This window comes from Podarcis cretensis, assembly GCF_951804945.1.
Source record: "Podarcis cretensis genome assembly, chromosome: 9".
In the NCBI taxonomy this organism is placed as follows: domain Eukaryota; kingdom Metazoa; phylum Chordata; class Lepidosauria; order Squamata; family Lacertidae; genus Podarcis; species Podarcis cretensis.
This window is the reverse complement of record NC_137178.1, coordinates 46,078,985-46,097,286: the sequence shown is the minus strand read 5'-3', so window position 1 is coordinate 46,097,286 and position 18,302 is coordinate 46,078,985. Positions and strand designations below refer to the sequence as shown.

General features: G+C 39.5%; 1 protein-coding gene across 2 annotated transcripts in view; it reads left to right on the top strand.

Annotated features, from left to right (window-relative positions):
• Positions 1-17,361, top strand: part of SPOCK3 (SPARC (osteonectin), cwcv and kazal like domains proteoglycan 3) — a 115,706-nt gene extending 98,345 nt beyond the window's left edge. For both annotated transcript variants that reach the window (XM_079991422.1, XM_079991423.1), the window contains 5 exons: positions 2,112-2,228; positions 10,634-10,855; positions 13,205-13,267; positions 14,943-15,080; positions 16,071-17,361. In XM_079991422.1, the coding sequence (XP_079847548.1) occupies positions 2,112-2,228; positions 10,634-10,855; positions 13,205-13,267; positions 14,943-15,080; positions 16,071-16,231 (701 nt within the window). In that variant the 3' untranslated portion in view covers positions 16,232-17,361. The remainder of the gene's footprint in view (positions 1-2,111; positions 2,229-10,633; positions 10,856-13,204; positions 13,268-14,942; positions 15,081-16,070) is intronic.
• The last annotated feature ends 941 nt before the right edge of the window (positions 17,362-18,302 follow it).

The window sequence follows — 18,302 nt, the reverse complement described above, 5'->3', positions numbered from 1 at the left end:
GTGAAACCCTTCCAAGGAAGTTTGAAGTAAATTATTTTTAAGCCAGTTTATTCCAGTAGACTGAAGGTTCCAATAGATTTTGAGTAGAAATTTGTCCCATTTCTTCACATTATTTCTAAAGTGCACAGATACACATCCAGAAAAATGCCCCACGTGCTTACTGAAGAATAAGAATAAGAACTGGCTCTTTCTGGCTTACATCCCAAAGCCCAGTAGCCAAAAACCAACCCCTTACTCTTCTGGACCAGGTTGCCCAACTTTTTAACTTTGACAAGCTGCCTCCCTCCTTTGGAGATTGTGCAGACAGCATTCTCAAAAGAAACCTTAAACCCCTTTTTTAACAAATAAGGCACAGATAAAAGACAGTGATGCATCCCTGGTACAGTGCAAACCTCCAACTCCTCCTGCAAAACAGAAAGAAAGATTTTTGCAACATTAGTTACATCTCTTTTTTCTCCATTTGCAAATAGTACAGTTTTTCCAGCTGGAATTGCCTTGCAATTCCACATCTCGACAGCAGGGGTCTCTGGAATCAAGTTGCGATTAGCTGCTGAGTCGATTACAAAGCAGAGCTCAGTGTCTCTCTCAGAGCTGTCCTCAAACATTGCAAGACTGGCTGTCAGCTGATAAGCTTCTTCATCGCGTTTAGCACGTCCGCCTTGCTCAGTCCCACGCCTGGCTGCCTTGCCAGGCTGGTTGCCATGGAAACCTGACTAGGTGGCGCATCGGAAGATGGCTGACAATAACATCTCTCCGACCCACACGAGGTAATTTGGAGGCTATGATGGGGGTAATTAGCCTCCTTAACCCCCCCAGGATTATGGGGGGGACGGCCCTTGCCTGCTGTGCCCTATACCACCCCCGAATTTGTGGGGGTGGGGGCACTAGGCACAAAGCCCTCCTGTGGGATTTTCGGCACTCCTCGACGCCGTCCCCGATTCGCGCCGCTGGTTGCAATGTTCTTTAAAAGAAATAATTTGGACATGATTAATTGCACATACATCAAGGAAAAAGGGGAGTAAATACTGCTGACAGAAGAGATCTCTGATAACAAGACAACAATAAAATACGAGAAGAACGTCAAGATACGGTAATGACTGAGGGGGGAGGGGGGGGGAACCTGCCTCTACCTTTTTATGTGATTTAACAAGAATCCCCCTCCCCTAATGAGTCAGAAATTAAGGACTTAAGCTGTGGATTTAAGGCTGTGTGGAGATAAACTTTCGATCCAAAGCAATGTTTCAAGATGAAGCTGGAAAGCTAAGAGTTTTGGAGTGACGCAGTCAGGAAAAAATGCCGTTCGCCATTTTGTGAGGCATTGTGGGAGCTCTTGGGTCTGGGAGGAGAAAGAGAGAAATAGAGTTGTTTACATATCGTGAATCAACTCCTCGGTGGGACTTAAGAGCGACAAATGCCAAAATTTATGATGGACAAAGTGGTGTTATCTACGAAGGAGATATATGGAAACCATCTGGACTTAGTGAAGGAACGGGAAATCCACACAGGATTATTACACTTGCTATCGGCTTAAGGAGACTAACAGAAGAGATTGTAAAGGAAAAAGAGAAATTATACGAACAAGATATGATGTGGCAACACCAAGATAAGACTGGATAGAATTATGAACTTTGTTTGGACTGATTGGGACTGATTTGGACATTAACTCAGTAATAAGAAGATGATCTGAATTCCCTTTTGGATCTTGAAGTATGGGTTCCCCCAACAAAATTTAAAAATTTGGCTTTGTAATTCGGAATTTATATGATGTGATTTAATTTGATGTGATTGGCCAGTTAATAAAAATTATTTTTAAAAAAAGAATAAGAACTCTTATTCTACAATAGAACACAGGATATACCACAACATAGGGAGAGAGAATCACAGGTATTCCTACCAGTAGGGAAACTGAGAATAGTTTTACTTATGAAGAACAATACATTAGACATTTTTCAAAAGCACTATGTAAATTGCATCTTTAAAATACTGAGGATTTTAAATAATATTGAAAGAGAAAATAATATCTGTTAGTTTTCATTTGTTTACGACAACATGAAAGATTGAATTTATATGCAGCCCAGGAAAATTACAAAGCTTTTCATTTTGTTTTTCAGTGTGCAGTGACCTGGAGTTCAGAGAGGTTGCAAACAGATTGCGAGATTGGTTCAAGGCTCTTCATGAAAGCGGAATTCAGAAGAGGACTAGAATTGTACAAAGACCTGAAAGAAGTAGTAAGCACTTGCATCTTTTGATATCTCTTTGAAAGAATGCATGTTAAGTTTCTGGGGTTTTTTAAATTAAAAAATCCATTAGTGTTATTTTTCCAGTGAGTCTCAAACTAGCTTATAACCACTTGCTTCAGAAATGTAAGCATGCCTTCCACAAGTTAATTTTTTCTCCAACTGTGGTGCCCTCCAGAAAATCGAGCCATGGCTTTGTATTGATGTGCAACAATCTCTTCAGGCTTTCTTCAAATGATCACTTAGTTCAGAACAAGCTAGTGAGTTTTGTGTGGGTTGTCATTCACAAGTCTATTGTTCAGCCAGGTATGCAGTTCTAAGAAATGGTTCGATACAGGCTGATGATTAGTTGCCTTGAAAGGAGAGGATAAAAAATAAGTGCTTCACTTGAGCTGAGTGGCAGATATACAGTCACTGCAGCATGGTAGCCCATAACCATTAGTGAATGTTTCTACAGTTACACAAAGGAAGATACTGACAAGCCCATTGTATGAATGGAATAGTGTATGAATGATTAAGCTCCAAAGGGGCGGGGGGGGGGGATCCAACAAGTGAATAATGATGAACTATTAACAGGGGCCCATCACCTCCTGGCAAATAGAAGGGGAAGAAATGGAGGCAGTGAGAGATTTTACTTTCTTGGGCTCCATGATCACTGCAGATGGTGACAGCAGTGACGAAATTAAAAGACGCCTGCTTCTTGGGAGAAAAGCAATGACAAACTTAGACAGCATCTTAAAAAGCAGATACATCACCTTGCCAAGGTCTGTATAGTTAAAGCTATGGTTTTCCCAGTAGTGATGTATGGAAGTGAGAGCTGGACCATAAAGAAGGCTGATTGCAAAAGAATTGATGCTTTTGAATTATGGTGCTGGAGGAGACTCTTGAGAGTCCCATGGACTGCAAGAAGATCAAACCTATCCATTCTTAATGAAATCAGCCCTGAGTGCTAACTGGAAGGACAGATCCTGAAGCTGAGGCTGCAATACTTTCCAGGGAGAAGAGAAGACTCCCTGGAAAAGACCCTGATGTTGGGAAAGATTGACGACAGGGGATGAGATGGCTGGACAGTGTTCTCGAAGCTACGAACATGAGCTTGACCAAACTGCGGGAGGCAGTGGAAGATAGGAGTGCCTGCATGCTCTGGTCCATGAAGTCACGAAGAGTTGGACATGACTAAACGACTAAACAACAACAATTAACAGGGCAAATCCTTTGAAACTTTAAAAGATTTTGTTGCTGTTGCATCAAAAACAAGTGGAATATCAGGTTATGTAATTACTCGTAGGATTTGTTTAAAACAGCAATTATTATATGCAGTGATACATTTTGAGAGTGGTTTCCCACTGAGGAGTCAAGGCAAATTAGATTTTGTAAGCGCTGAACTTGGACCCTTCATTAACACAACAGGCCAGCTCTGTGAATTTCTCTCATGTCTTGTTTAATAGAGCTTGCCTGCTGCTGACTGCCTACCTTGATACCTTTACTATTAACATTTTTTAGATGTGCTGATATTTTTTGCATGCTTTTGTTTGATTAGGTCTTCTACTTTCTGCAAATTTGCATTACTAAGAAATCCTATTATGTTACTTAATTGAAAATGTTATTGCTCTGTGTGATTACTCATGCTGAAGCAATAATAGCAAATAGTCAAAATGAAATAAAGATGAATCTGTATTTATGTGGATTCGTTTCTCTACAATAAATAGAGTGGTACAGGATGTGAAAGCTGGGCTGCTACTTACTTCTACATTCTAAAGATTTACAGTAGAGTTGGTGCACCATTATTTCACAATCCAGTCAATGCAAAATGTAAACAAGACAAGCTTAAACATCAGTTGCAATCAAGAAAACAGAGTCTTGTGCCCACACAATCCAGGCTTAAGATTCTTCTGTAGGGACCAGAAAGAATTTTTTTAAAAAAATAATACTCTTTTTGGTGTCTCTCGGCTTGGCTTCTTTACAACCACAGTTTGTTATGGGTAAATGGTGAGGTATAGTTCTGGAATAACCAGGGCCCACTCTGTAAAAGATACTTAAAATACTAAATATTTTTGATGCATTGAAAGTAATATAAACTAGGAATGGTTGCATTTTAAAAGTACTGTTGTGTTCCCTGTAATTTTACAAGGAATATTCTTGCAGTTCATTTCTGGAATAATGTGCCAAACACCAGCATTTAAAATGGATTCCATATGAAACAAATGCATATAGAGGAACATTAGGAAAATGCAAATTTCATAAAGCATGCCACTCCTTCACCCAACTTTGAGTGTAGTAGCGTTATCACTCAGTGTAGCACTGCACCATGTGGCAAAATGTTTGTGTGAAGTAGCTTCCAACCCAGTCCTTGCAGATCCCTTTTGTTCAATTGCGATCACAAGGCAAATATCACCGGGACCAAATATGGTGTCCCACAAGCAGCTTGTTGTTTTTCATATTTCGATTTTTCTTACAGTGGCCTTTTAAGCTGCATAGGTGACTGGATTCCTTTTACTCCCTTGTTAGTATACATTACCAGATACCTGAAAGATCACCTCACCCCATACACCCTCAATTAATTACTGTGCTCTGTAGGTGAGGGACTCCTGCAGATACCATCTTATCAGGACATCTGTTTAGACCTACCTTTTAGACCTACCCTTGAATATTAGTCACACACAGTTTCTGTTGTATTTTTAGCACCTAATGAAGACCTTCCTCTTTCAAAAAGCCTTTTAAGCTGAGATCTTTCCCAGCCTTCAGCTGTGCTGTTTTTCAGATTTTTTATGGCATTATCACTTATCTGCCACCCTGGGCTCCATTATGAGGAAGGGTAGGCATGATTTAATAAATAAGTAGCATTTATATTGTAGGGTTTAGGGAACTCAGATCTGTTCCTTTGTGCATATTATGTTGCTGAAACCCTGTCATGTAGGCTAGCATCCCAGTGGCCATCAGAAAAGTGGCTTGTCTAAAGTACCTAGTATTATCCAGCTGAGTTGAGAGATGAACCAGGGACTTTGTAGCTCATGTGCCTAACTATGTGTCATGTCTCCAGATGGGATCAGGGCATCAAGGTTTATCTTGCACCTAATTTCTGTGTCTCAATTCATTAACTGCAGCATAGAAGTAATCAGTACTTAATCCTCTTCCCCCTGCTTCTCTCTCCCTTAGGAGCCTGGCAACAAATGAAGCTCCTATGTATTGTTAAAGCTTTCCATAAATCTGAACATGTGTACTTTATCTATTTATTCTGGAGGTTTATATCTAGCCCTTCACCATAAATAAAATCATGGTGCCTCTGGCATACTTGCTACATCAGTCCCATAAAGCGTACCAACACAAGTCAGAGGTCTTTTACTGAACTTTAGAAAAAGAAAAAAATTAGGGAAATTCTGAGTCATTTTACATGTCATGCTTCTGGTTGTTTCACTCATGTGTAAAATGCCATTTTGAAGAACTGCTGCCAGATAATGAAACTTTGGGAAATTATCTTTAAAATGATATAGAGAATGTTTACTATATATGAAAATGAAAAAAGGAGTCTGCAGGTTGAGATTTTCATGGAATTACCCGACTTATTTTAGCTTCCTCCTTATTCACGTGCCAAAGGAAGGGAAGAAAGTTGGCACAGCTTTATTTGTCAAACCTGTATTTTGAAACACTCAGGATTCAACATTTATCCCCAGAGAGAAAACAAAAATATTTGCCGATATACATTCTTTTCCCTATAAGGTTTCGCTGGTGAATTCCTAGTGGAGGAAATGCCGAGTGCTGTGAAGTGCGAAAGACATTTATGGCGATGTGTGGAATTCAGTACTTCCTTTGGAACTCAGCCCAATGGCAGGTTTCCTGGAAGGAGGAAAAGCTTTTAATGACCCTGTACGTGTGCCAAGTTAGTAAATAGCCAAGTGGTGCAACCTAAGCCAAACGAAAGAATATTCTTTTGTGCAGCAGTGGGTAGGGAGAACCCAAATTAGCAGTTTAATAGTTGACAAAAACATTTCTGGTTTAAATCTGGTTGGTCTATGTTTTTTTCCAGAGGGGTAAAGCAGACTTCTAATCATATTCAGAAGTCCTCCTTGCTTCTTTGTTTGCTGGTTGTTAAGTTTGTCTGAATGACATAATGTGAAAGGCTTATATTCTCCAAATTGTCTAAGGGAGAAGTTTCTTTCTCAAATGGTCAGTAGCCCAGTGTGAGGGGGGGGGGACTTATCCAGTGCAACCTAGTGCAAAAAGGGGGGAGGGTTAGGCAAGTAGAAGAGATGATGTGACTAAAGTACCAGATTGACAAATTTTGCCATAGGGGCCAAAAGTCTGAACTGTTGCCTCCTCTTCCCTGACTATGAATAAACTTTCACATTTGCAGAAGACCACCAAGGATTTCTGATTCTCAGGTGTTTAGCAACAACAGCAACTCCAAATTAGGCTTCTGACAGAAAGAAACCTGAAGGGAAAACAAGAAATGGATTTTTTTGTGTAAAAGGACTACGAGATCAGTTCTAGGCTGAGATACAAGTCTTCTCACTGTTTTACACATAGATCTTGCTGGTGGACTTCAGGGAATTATTGGGAAATGGGGTGTAGATCCTATATGTTTGAAGTCCACCTATCCCAGGTGAAGGCTCATCTCCGTGGGCCAGTGATCTCAATATAAGGCAGCTGCCTGCATTTCTATGTGGTGCAGTGATTAGAAGATCATACTAGAACCCAGAAAACTGGGTTCAAATCCCACCCCCCATGAGCCAGGAAGCTTACTGAGTTACATTGGGCCACTCATTACCTCTCAGCCTAATCTGTCTCAGAGGGCTGTTGTAAGGAGAGCAAGGAGAGGGGAAGAGCCATTTGTGCCAGGCTGAGCTCCTCGGAGGAAAGGCAAGATATTAATTCAATAATTAATAAATAAAAGGGTCCATTTAGTGCCCTGAAGTGTGGGTGAAAAAGACCAACAACTGAATCCGCCACATGTGTTAGAGGTGATCAACACCTTCCACTTCCAGCTGCACACTGTCATTGACTGGGTTTAATTTCAGACACCCCTGGCTCAACTAGGTTTACATACCACAGCTCAGCTCTGCAACATATGAAGACAACCACCCTTTCCTCCCATAACTACAGCTGTTGCACACACCTGGCCCCATCTGGACTGTGCATTTAAAACAGTACCATACCAATTTACCGTCATGGCTTCCCCCAAATAATTCTGGGAACTGTAGTTTGTTAAGGATGCCGAGAGTTGTTGAAAGACCACAGTTCCCTTCACTACGGTTTACATGTGGCAAGGGATTTACTGCCTTTTTTGTGCTATTGGATGAGAACATCATTATATGTGCATGGCAGGGAGTGTGGCTATCAGAAAACTGAGTGAGAGTATGGAATTGTTACTTTGGAAAGGGTAATTTTATCGGAGGAGCACAATAAAATAATACGGAATGGTTTTGTTTGGTTGAAAGTACCCGCAATTGGACCAGAGGCCATATTTCAGACCAGGTTTATATTTCACTGGCTGCTATTTGCTCCAGAAGTAGCTTTTTTACAATAAACACCACCTTCACACAAATAGTAGCTAAGAGGAGAAATTTCTAGCAGGCAGCTGGCACACCTCAGATTTTTTCTTTAAAATAAAACTGGCTCGTTTAAGCCACATTTTAGAGGAGGCGGAGGGGGGAGTAAGGTAAGTTGTATTTTGATGCTAAGCAGTTCCTCAAACAGAAGAGGGCATACAAGATACTGTAGGTAACTTCAGGTAACTTCTGCCAACCTAAACAATAAATAACACAAATTTTTGGTGAAGATTTTTCAGGATTTGAAACCACAAAGAATTTCTTCTTGTTGCTGGAGGTTATTTTATTCTGAAAATGGGAAAGCATTTGAAAACAGGTCAATATAACTCTTCCCTTAGAGATCCTGCAGCAGATAATGTATATTTTGGTGTGTTTGATGTCTTCAGGCATGGTCAGGAACTCTCATTTTCCTTTAGTTATCTCCAGTCACTGCATCCCTCAGTGCCTCGTCTAGGCTGTGTACAGATCCTACTCAGCATGGTCAAAAATATGTGGCTTTGGTATATTTTAACAAGAGATGCTAGAGAATGATATGTAGACACTTTTAATAAATATTGAGCCAAGTTACCATACTTTACTTTGCAAGTTGGTTCTCTTAAGTAGATGTAATTGGGTCTGAGTTCAGTGTTCATTACGTCAATTCAAATTGTGTTCTAGCTTGCAGTCCCATACAGGCCATTGGTATTTATTCAGCTAGCCACAGCCTCGTACTTCAGTAGTCTCAATTTTGTTTCTACAGGAACAGCGTTCAGTACGAGTATTTGAGAGTTAATCACTTTGCATCCAAACAATATTTTATACCTCTTTATACTGTATTTAAATACTCTGTTGCTGTATATTAAGCAGTTGCGTTTTGCTGCAGTTTTGTATGAATATCTTCTCAGCATTCTCCTTCCTATTGTGACGGGTGCTTGGTAGACAATATGGGCACTGGATGTGAGATTAAAACTGAAGGTGACAAATTCCCTTCTCTCCTTAAGGGAACGCTTTGGGCCATTTGTGCCGTTTGCTTGATTTTCTACAGCATTTTTGAAGTTTCTGTCTTTAGTTCCCAGCCATCACAGGATTTTAGTTCTTCACATCTTTCTGTTTTCAAGGATGAGTCTTTTTAGGATTTTGCCATGTAATAGCTGCACCCTACACTACAAGCTGCACTGGTGATGCATACAGGGAGCAAATCATGCTGAAAACATCCGTGGAACTTCGCATGAATTGGCTTTTTGATATGGTCAGGTGTCGGCATGTATAATTCTTGCTTTGCTTGTGACAGCCCAGCTTGAAAATTGTGTTGTTCTCTGTGATTTCAGTTTCTTTATATTAGGATAAATAATAATAAAATATTACCTAGAATATTTGCCTGCCGGTACTATGGTTTTCCGAGTAGTGATGTATGGAAGTGAGAGCTGGACCATAAAGAAGGCTGATCGCAGAAGAATTGATGCTTTTGAATTATGGTGCTGGAGGAGACTCTTGAGAGCCCCCTGGACTGCATGAAGATCAAACCTATCCATTCTTAAGGAAATCAGCCCTGAGTGCTCACTGGAAGGACAGATCCTGAAGCTGAGACTCCAATACTTTGGCCACCTCATGAGAAGAGAAGACTCCCTGGAAAAGACCCTGATGTTGGGAAAGATGGAGGGCACAAGGAGAAGGGGATGACAGAGGGCAAGATGGTTGGACAGTGTTCTCGAAGCTACGAACATGAGTTTTACTAAACTGCAGGAGGCAGTGGAAGATAGGAGTGCCTTGCGTGCTCTGGTTCATGGGGTCACGAAGAGTTGGACACGACTAAACGACTAAACAACAACAACAACTGTTAACACAGGACTTCCCAAAATCTTTTATGGCATCTTGTTAGTGATCTCTGGTCTTACGTTAGTGTCAGAAAATTCAGACCAAGAACATTTCCTGTTCAAAGTAGGCGATCATACTTTGGCCAAGCTAGATGAGAGGGAGTAGATGAGTAGACTTATCTCTTGCTTTGTTTGTTTGTTTGTTTGTTTGACAGAAAGGCAGGCTGCAACTTAATTAGAGCACTGTTCAGGGTGCTTGTCCCAGTTTCCTCCCCCCAATAGAAACCCCTCTCCCCTTGGGACTGCTTTACTGGCTGCATGTGAAAAGGCACAGGGTCCTCCTATTTTTTTCACCTATGTAAGAACAGTATGCTTTTTGCAGAACTTACAAACCAGACCTAGCTTATCAATCATAAGGAATCCAGTTTGAGAGATTTGTCTTCTGTCGTGCCAGAGGGTGCTCTTAAAAAGACGCAATGTTTTTTTATCCCCTACCTTCCCAAACACCCCAAAAAAACCCCTGGGAAACTTAGTCCAAACTAGCTCTCCTCAGTCTGCTTTCCTTGAGAGCAAGAAGGAAGACTGGCATACCTTTCTACGTAGGAAGCCAAAGTAGCAGCACAATGCTTTCTTTATGGTTCCTTGTGTCATTCTCCACTGTTTTTATCTGGACTTCAGTCTCCCTTTCTTACCAATTTTATATAACCATACCAGTCTTCCCGGGTACATACCCAGTCTTACTCAGTTACTTCTCATTTTATGGATGTCAGCATTGCAAGTCAGGGTGCAATAATTATTTCCCACTGTTGCATGCCTAGAATTTTCAAGCAAGCATATGTTGTCAAGTGTCTTGAGATTAAATGCTATGTTAAGTAATAGATGCAGATACTCTTGTTTTTATGCAGTTATCATGTTACTTTTACAAGCTGGTCATCAGCACATACTCTGAACTTATTTTTGACTGATAAAGATGTTTCCATGAGTTACCTGGCTTTGCCAAGTTGTGAACTAGCTGAATCTTTCTCTCATTCAAATTCTTTGTATTTCTGCCTCTTAGGATTTGATACCAGCATTTTGCCAATTTGCAAGGACTCTCTTGGCTGGATGTTTAACAGGCTTGATACGAACTACGACCTCCTACTGGACCAGTCAGAGCTTGGAAGCATTTACCTTGACAAGAATGAACAGTGCACCAAGGCATTCTTCAACTCTTGTGACACTTACAAAGACAGTTTGATATCTAACAATGAGTGGTGCTACTGCTTTCAGAGACAGCAAGGTACAATGCTAGAACAACTTGAAAATCTTGATGTTAGACATTTAACTCTTAGTTCTCTCTCTCTCTCTCTCTCTCTCTCTCTGTGTGTGTGTGTGTGTGTGTGTGTGTTTGTGTGTGTGTGATTAAATCTTATATAAGGTTATGGAAAAGTAAGAGTTTCTGTGACAAATCCACTTTTTAAGGGGCTGTGAAAAGTTACAGTGGGTAGGATCCAGAGATCCATAAAAGGCATTGTGATAATGCAATAGGGCTTCCTTGTCTCCTGCTTCCTATTGCAAATTACTAAAACATGACTCCTGTTGGGTAGGTTTCCCTCTAATACAGGGTGAAATAAAGTGTGTCAGGAAAACTCTGACACCATCCCTTGCACAAAGTCGTCTGCTTAAAGAAGGATCACTCTTCAGCAACCCAGTATAAAAAATACACACTAGATAAAAGGTATATAATAGGGTTGTTTTATAATAAACTTACAAAAAGTGCTACTGATAAGCATAGCAATTTCTTTCTAATAGTTGGGTTTGTCTTCTGATTCTCTGGCTTGTGTTGGATACTTTGTTTCTCAATTTAGTATCTATAGAATTGGCATATTTCTTGTCACACAGCCACCCCTTTCTAAGGAGGCTGTTTCTAAACAGAATCTCCATAACCCATTCAAGCATTTTGTTTATCTTTCTATTTTCCCCCAAGGTAAATTTCAAAATCGAAAATGAAGGGTAAATACAGATTGATCTGCATGAATAGTCAGTTTGCATTTCAATCTGTATTGATTCTCTCATTTGCATGACTAATGCACAAAAGGTCTATTGATGTTTGAAGTCTTCTGCAACAGATATATTAAAAAATCATAAAATTTGTTCAATATATATACTGAACAGATTTTATGATTGTGTATTCCATTAAAAACTGCAGAATTTGCAACAATCAGTAGCATTTCAGCATTGTTTGGACTAAACAAGCAGTAACACAATTTTAGTCAATTGTAACCTTGGTATATAATAAAACAAAATCAAAAGTAACATGGACTTAGTCTTAAATTTAGCTCAATAGCAAAGCTATTGACAATAGAGGAAATCAGTGAAAGTGATGCAGCTGTTGAACACAAGCGCGCGCGCACACGCACACACAAACAGCTCAATCCAGCCAGTATTAAGAACTTTTCAATTTCAATGCAAAAGGTTTAAGTGTGTGCTTAACTTTTCTATTGAAATGAACGGGACTTGAAAGTATTTAACCTTGTACTGTGCTCAAGGAAATTCAGATTTGTGAAATATGATTGCATTGTAGAGTTACTCTAAAGACACAGCATTCTAATGTACTTGTATTTTGAGACTTTTCTTCTGCTTGTGACCCAGATAATAGCAATTAAAGCAAACACGTGTATGCACATGCATAAATAAATAAAATTGTTTCAGGATTCACTTATCCAATATTATTTTAGTAGAATTCTGCTGATCAGTGACTACTAAGAGTTATACAGATGAATAGATATTAAAGTCAAGATTGCACAGAGTTAAAACATTTTAAATATTTCCCCATCTACTAAGTGCAAGGATGCTAATAATGAGGGGGGGAAACCTTAGATGGATAAAGATAATTGTTTCTCCTCATAATACTAGGATTCATGGTGAGAGTAGGTTCACAAAATATTATTTCACACTTCACAATATTTAATTTGTGAGTTCAATTACTTACAATAGCCTGGGGAAAGACCTGGAAATAGACTGGGAACCAATGCAGATTTAAAAGTGCAGAGTTTCTATGGTCAAACTGTTTATTGCAATTAATCATCATCTGGCAGTTTTCAGACTGTTTTTTTAAAGAAAATACTACAATAGCCTTAAAGAATATCAGGCAAGGTCTGGTTAGTAGGTCTATCAGATGGTCAACAGTCTAGGTCAAAGGCCAAGGGTGGTATTCAACGAAGTTTAAAACAGAGCAGACCCGCTGAAACTTGTAAACATAACTAAATTGGGTCCATTAATTTCAGTGGGTCCACTTTCAGTAAAACTTTAGTACCATCCCATGTATCCTCTTTTTAACAGATGTTAGTTGTGAAAGATTGATGATGCTATGCTTTGCTTACAAGTGTCATAGAGGTATCTGGAGGAAGACCTCTGATGAAGTCAGAATGCTGGGCTAGATATGTATTTTTTCTAAAACAGCAAAACTGTTCTTACTTTCTGACTGTAGAAGAACCGGCTTCCAGTTCACATCTGTTAATAATAACAATGTCAGTGAGAGTAAGCCATTTTTAAATCCTATACTTGAAGTTAAATCGTAGGCAGAGCAAGCCATTTCTAAATTCTCACACATAACTGAAGTTTAACTTATCTAATGTCATCATTCTAGACCCACCTTGCCAGACAGAGCTCAGCAACATTCAGAAACAGCAAGGGGGAAGGAAGCTCCTAGGTAAGTCATAGATCATTCTTTTGAAGCTTTTATTGCTTACATAAATAACTCTAGCGAAACTGCAACAGAAAATCAATATGAATCCTAAAATGATGGACCAAACTAAATTCCAGTAACAGAATTTATAAAGTCTTTGAAAACCATTAAACTTACTTTTATTACCTTATCAGTTCCAAGATATTACATATGTTTTATTACAGTACTATAATGTCATTTTTTTCACTTTATAAAACCTACTGCGAAAAGAAGGGATAAATGATTCAGTCGTAAAATAACATATGGTTTTAAATGTTCTGTTTAATATTTCCTTCAAATCTCTTACGTGAATAATTGTTCATTGAATCTAAAAGTTTGCATAATTATAATCAGAGTTAAAGACTTCGTATTTTAAATTGAAGCAATTATCTCCAGATTTGTTGCATATGTTACAGTGTTTAAAATAAATTGTATTCTTATTCTGATATACTTAATAAACTTAAGTAGAATTTAGGTAGCAATCCTGTACATACTTACCTGACAGTAAGTCCCATTGAACTCAGTGACTTTTGAATTCAGTTGGGCTTTGCCACTGTTACTCTTCCATGGCAACCAACATGAAATACATCCCTTGCAGAGTATCTTAACCCTATTCAAACATTTGAAAAAATACAATATGAATTAGGTATCAGTAGAACAAGGAAAAGACAATGTAGACATTTCTTTCCTGGTAGAACAGAGAGACCTTTTATGGCAAGCAATTGGGAAATATGCTTTGATATTTATTGAAACCTTTACAAGCACAGTGGTACCTCGCGTTAGAGATGCTTCAGGTTACAGACGCTTCAGGTTACAGACTCCGCTAACCCAGAAATTGTACCTCGGGTTAAGAACTTTGCTTCAGGATGAGAACAGAAATCGTGCGGCAGCAGTGGGAGGTCCCATTAGGTAAAGTGGTATCTCAAGTTAAGAACAGTTTCAGGTTAAGAACGGACCTCCAGAACGAATTAAGTTTTTAACCCGAGGTACCACTGTATTGGGGACGCAGGTGGCGCTGTGGGTTAAAGCCTCAGCGCCTAGGGCTTGCCGATCGAAAGGTCGGCGGTTCGAATCCCTGCGGCGGGGTGCGCTCCCGCTGCTCGGTCCCAGCGCCTGCCAACCTAGCAGTTCGAAAGCACCTCCGGGTGCAAGTAGATAAATAGGGACCGCTTACCAGCGGGAAGGTAAACGGCGTTTCCGTGTGCGGCTCTGGCTCTGGCTCTGGCCAGAGCAGCAATGTCACGCTGGCCACGTGACCCGGAAGTGTCTCCGGACAGCGCTGGCCCCTGGCCTCTTGAGTGAGATGGGCGCACAACCCCAGAGTCTGTCAAGACTGGCCCGTATGGGCAGGGGTACCTTTACCTTTACCTTTACCTTACCACTGTATTAGTACTTAACCTGAGAATGAAATGGGAGAAACAACAGAAAAATTATACGCAGATTCACAAGTTTCATAGAATTGTAGAGTTAGAAGGGATCACAAGGGTAATATAGCGCAGGAATCTTTTGCCCAATGTGGGGCTTGAACCCACAACCTTGAGAGATTAAGAGTCTTGTGCTCTACCGACTGAGCTATTCAGGGATTGCTTGGTTGAAACCAGGACATTTATATTGCAAGAGGCACTGCACATCCCTGGTAATGTTTTTGTCTATTGCACAGGGCAGTATATACCTTTATGTGATGAAGATGGTTACTACAAGCCAACTCAGTGCCATGGAAGTGCAGGACAGTGCTGGTGCGTGGACAGATATGGCAACGAGGTAACAGGATCCAGAACACATGGAGCTGCAGACTGTGGTAAATCACATAATTCCATTTCCAGTTGTTTGGATGAGAAAAGTTTGTCAGGTCCCCCCACAGCTGATCTTTGAGGTCTGAATTTACCACCTAGAGTATAGCCTGTTATCTGATTTCCTTGGTAGATAGAATTGGAATCTCTCTTAATACATAGATGATACTTGCTTTTAAAGCAACTGTATTTAAAAACTGATCATTCATAGCTGCCTCAAGCCCAATTTTTCTGTTGATTAGGCAAATTTCCAAGTAAAGTATTTGCTGATACAGGACTGTTGTGCAAAATCAGCCCTCCCCCCCCCCCCCGTAGATTGTGATCTACACCTTCACAGTTATAAGCCTTTTACATAATAAAACACAGCACAACTCAAAACATCATCTCACACTTTTTTGGGGTTTCCTAATTAGAAGCTGTTATTTTCTGCTTGTTTCTTGCAATAATTAAAATTAGTTTTGACAAGCCCATTTTGTATTTATACTTAATGACAAAATATATATCTCTCATCTTGAGTTATCAGTATTCCTTACCAGTGTTTTTGCTAGTCTTTTTCAAAATGCATTTTGTAGTAGATGGTTAAACTTGTGCCTTGGAGTCAGACAATGGCATTGTCAATTGCAATGAAAGCAACTTTAGGATGCAGCCTTAGCAAGACTCCAAAGGGACAGCAGCTCTTTGAGTAGTTGGATTCTGAACTCCCTTGGGCCCAGTGGCGTAGTGTGGGTTGTCAGCACCCAGGGCAAGGCAAGTAATTTGCGCCCCCTAACCCATGGATTTGCGCCCCCTAACCCATGGATTTGCGCACCCTAACCCTAACCCCCAGATGTTGCGCCCCGTGCGGCCAGCCCCCCTGCACCCCCACGCTACGCCACTGCTTGGGCCAGAAATATACTCCCCACCCCCCCAAAAAAATTAGGAAAACAATGATCTTACCTATTAAAAAATAGCATTAAATAATACTTGACACAAAGTAATGCAGCTATATTCTCCTTTAGCTATTGATCTGGAAACATCAGGTGATTTTGCCAGCGGTGATTTCCATGAATGGACGGATGATGAGGATGACGATATGATGAATGATGAAGATGAAATTGAAGATGACGACGAGGATGAAGGGGACGATGATGACGATGATGACCACGAAGGATATATTTGATGCTTTTAGCTGTGACTAAATTGTCTCTTTCTACAAGATGACGCCCCAGAAAATTCCTATACCTTCGAAGGTCAAAAGGATTCTAAACAACATGTATATTTTGTATGATTATTTGAAATATTGAAGCTGGAGTCATAGACTTCCTTTGTTTAAATGAAAAGCATTATATTATGTGTTGTTTTTATATGCCGTTGAGCAGAAGAAAACACACTGGAGTCTAGCCTGAAGAAAGAAACATATGTGTGCTACTAAAAAAATAATAATATGTGCAGATAATCATAAGGACAACCAAACTTAAAACCTTCCATGAAAAAGACATCTTCTGTTTGGAATTGTGTGTGTATGGCCGCTTCCAGCAGGTGCTCTGTGATAAGCAAAGCAACTTAAACTTTAGCAGTGATTAAGGCCATGTGGACTTCTTTGCATGGGCACAATAAGGAAAGTTTGATTAAGGAAATAACCTGTCGCCAGCCTATAATTTACCAGAGGAGTGGAGAAACTGTGACTATAGAAGAAGGTGTCAGGTCCTCCTTTGTGTTTGCAACTGTTATGTTTTTGACTCTGAAATTACTACCATCTTGAAATGACATTTTAAATGCAGTAAACCAGGAAAAGTATAGATTCTGCAAATCTAAAGTTTTGTTGTCCTTTTGTTCTTTTATTTCTTCCTTGTTCATGTCAAAATCATGTAAGCTTGTTACGCGTGCAGGCGGCCTGATGATTTTACTTTTATTTCTATAGTATTCTAACCATAAATTTTAGTTTAACATATTTTAACGGGAAAACTTTGCATAAAGAGTGTGTTTTTATATTACTGTGTTGGAGAATGACACGTGCCCTAAGAAATGCTTTTGAACCCTAACTGTGACTTTTTAGTTTCCAGACTTAAACTAATTTTGCATCTCTCTCCTAATTCATGCCCTGTTTGGATATTAGTTCAAATTTTTAGAGGAATTATTGTAAGGTGCCTTGCAAAATAGAAATAGAAAGATTTATAGCATGCATACCAATATAAGATTATTAGGCATTAGCCGAGCATTTCCAAATTCCAAATTTAATATCAATATAGGTACTGCTGCTGGAATGGAGAAATACGTTATTTCCCACCCCCCACCCCATTGTTATGTAATTACCACGTAGAATACATTATAATTCTTAAGTAGGGTTGCATTCAAAATTGACTGTAGAGAAAATTATTTTAATCACTATATTTATGTTAGCATGTTAATTAATTGTGTAGACGTTCTAAAACTCCACTACCTTCATTCATATCAGACCTGTGGCTTTGTGCCATAATAAAATTGAAAGAACCTGTGTAATATTATGCAAGCAGTTGTTTAATTTCAACTGTGTGTTAACTGTTTTCCCTGATTTTTATCTGCAGTTAATTGCAAGAAAAAAATGGTTTCTTCTTTGCATTTAATTTCAATAGGTTTAATAACTAAATTTAATGATTATCTTATGTAACATTAAAGTATACTGCAGTTTTCTTTTTTATGTTTATGTATAGGTTGCAAAATAAAGACTCTCATAACCAACTTTTACCCTGAATGCTGTAATGATTCTTATGGGTATAGCTGCCTTCAAACCCTTGGCAACATTTTTCTTTTGAGACAAATAAAAAACTATACCCAAATTAGGTGAGAAATGCAGGCCACCAAGCAGCAATTTTGGGCAACAATCCATATAGTTTTCGGTAATTTCAGCAAAAGCATTATTTCTATGGAATGCATACAAGCCATAACCAACTCCCCTGTCTCAGACTCGCTTGGTGAATAGGAGCAGTACTCTTAGAGTAGTCTATAGGGATACAGACTTCTTCTGGATCCTTCATCCATTTGCTCTAAGAGCTGTATATGAGGTTTGTGTACAATGAGTCACTTCTCCTTCTCTTTGTCATCTTCGTCTGCAAGTTTGCTCCACCACAAGTATGTTGGATATTGATCACTTACTGGTGTCCGTATGCAACAGAGCAGCTTCACTTGGCTCTATCAAACAAGAGCAGGAGCTCAGGCGTGATAATGTCAAGAGCTGGCACTATTAGCATATTCCACAAATCAGCTAGGGCTTC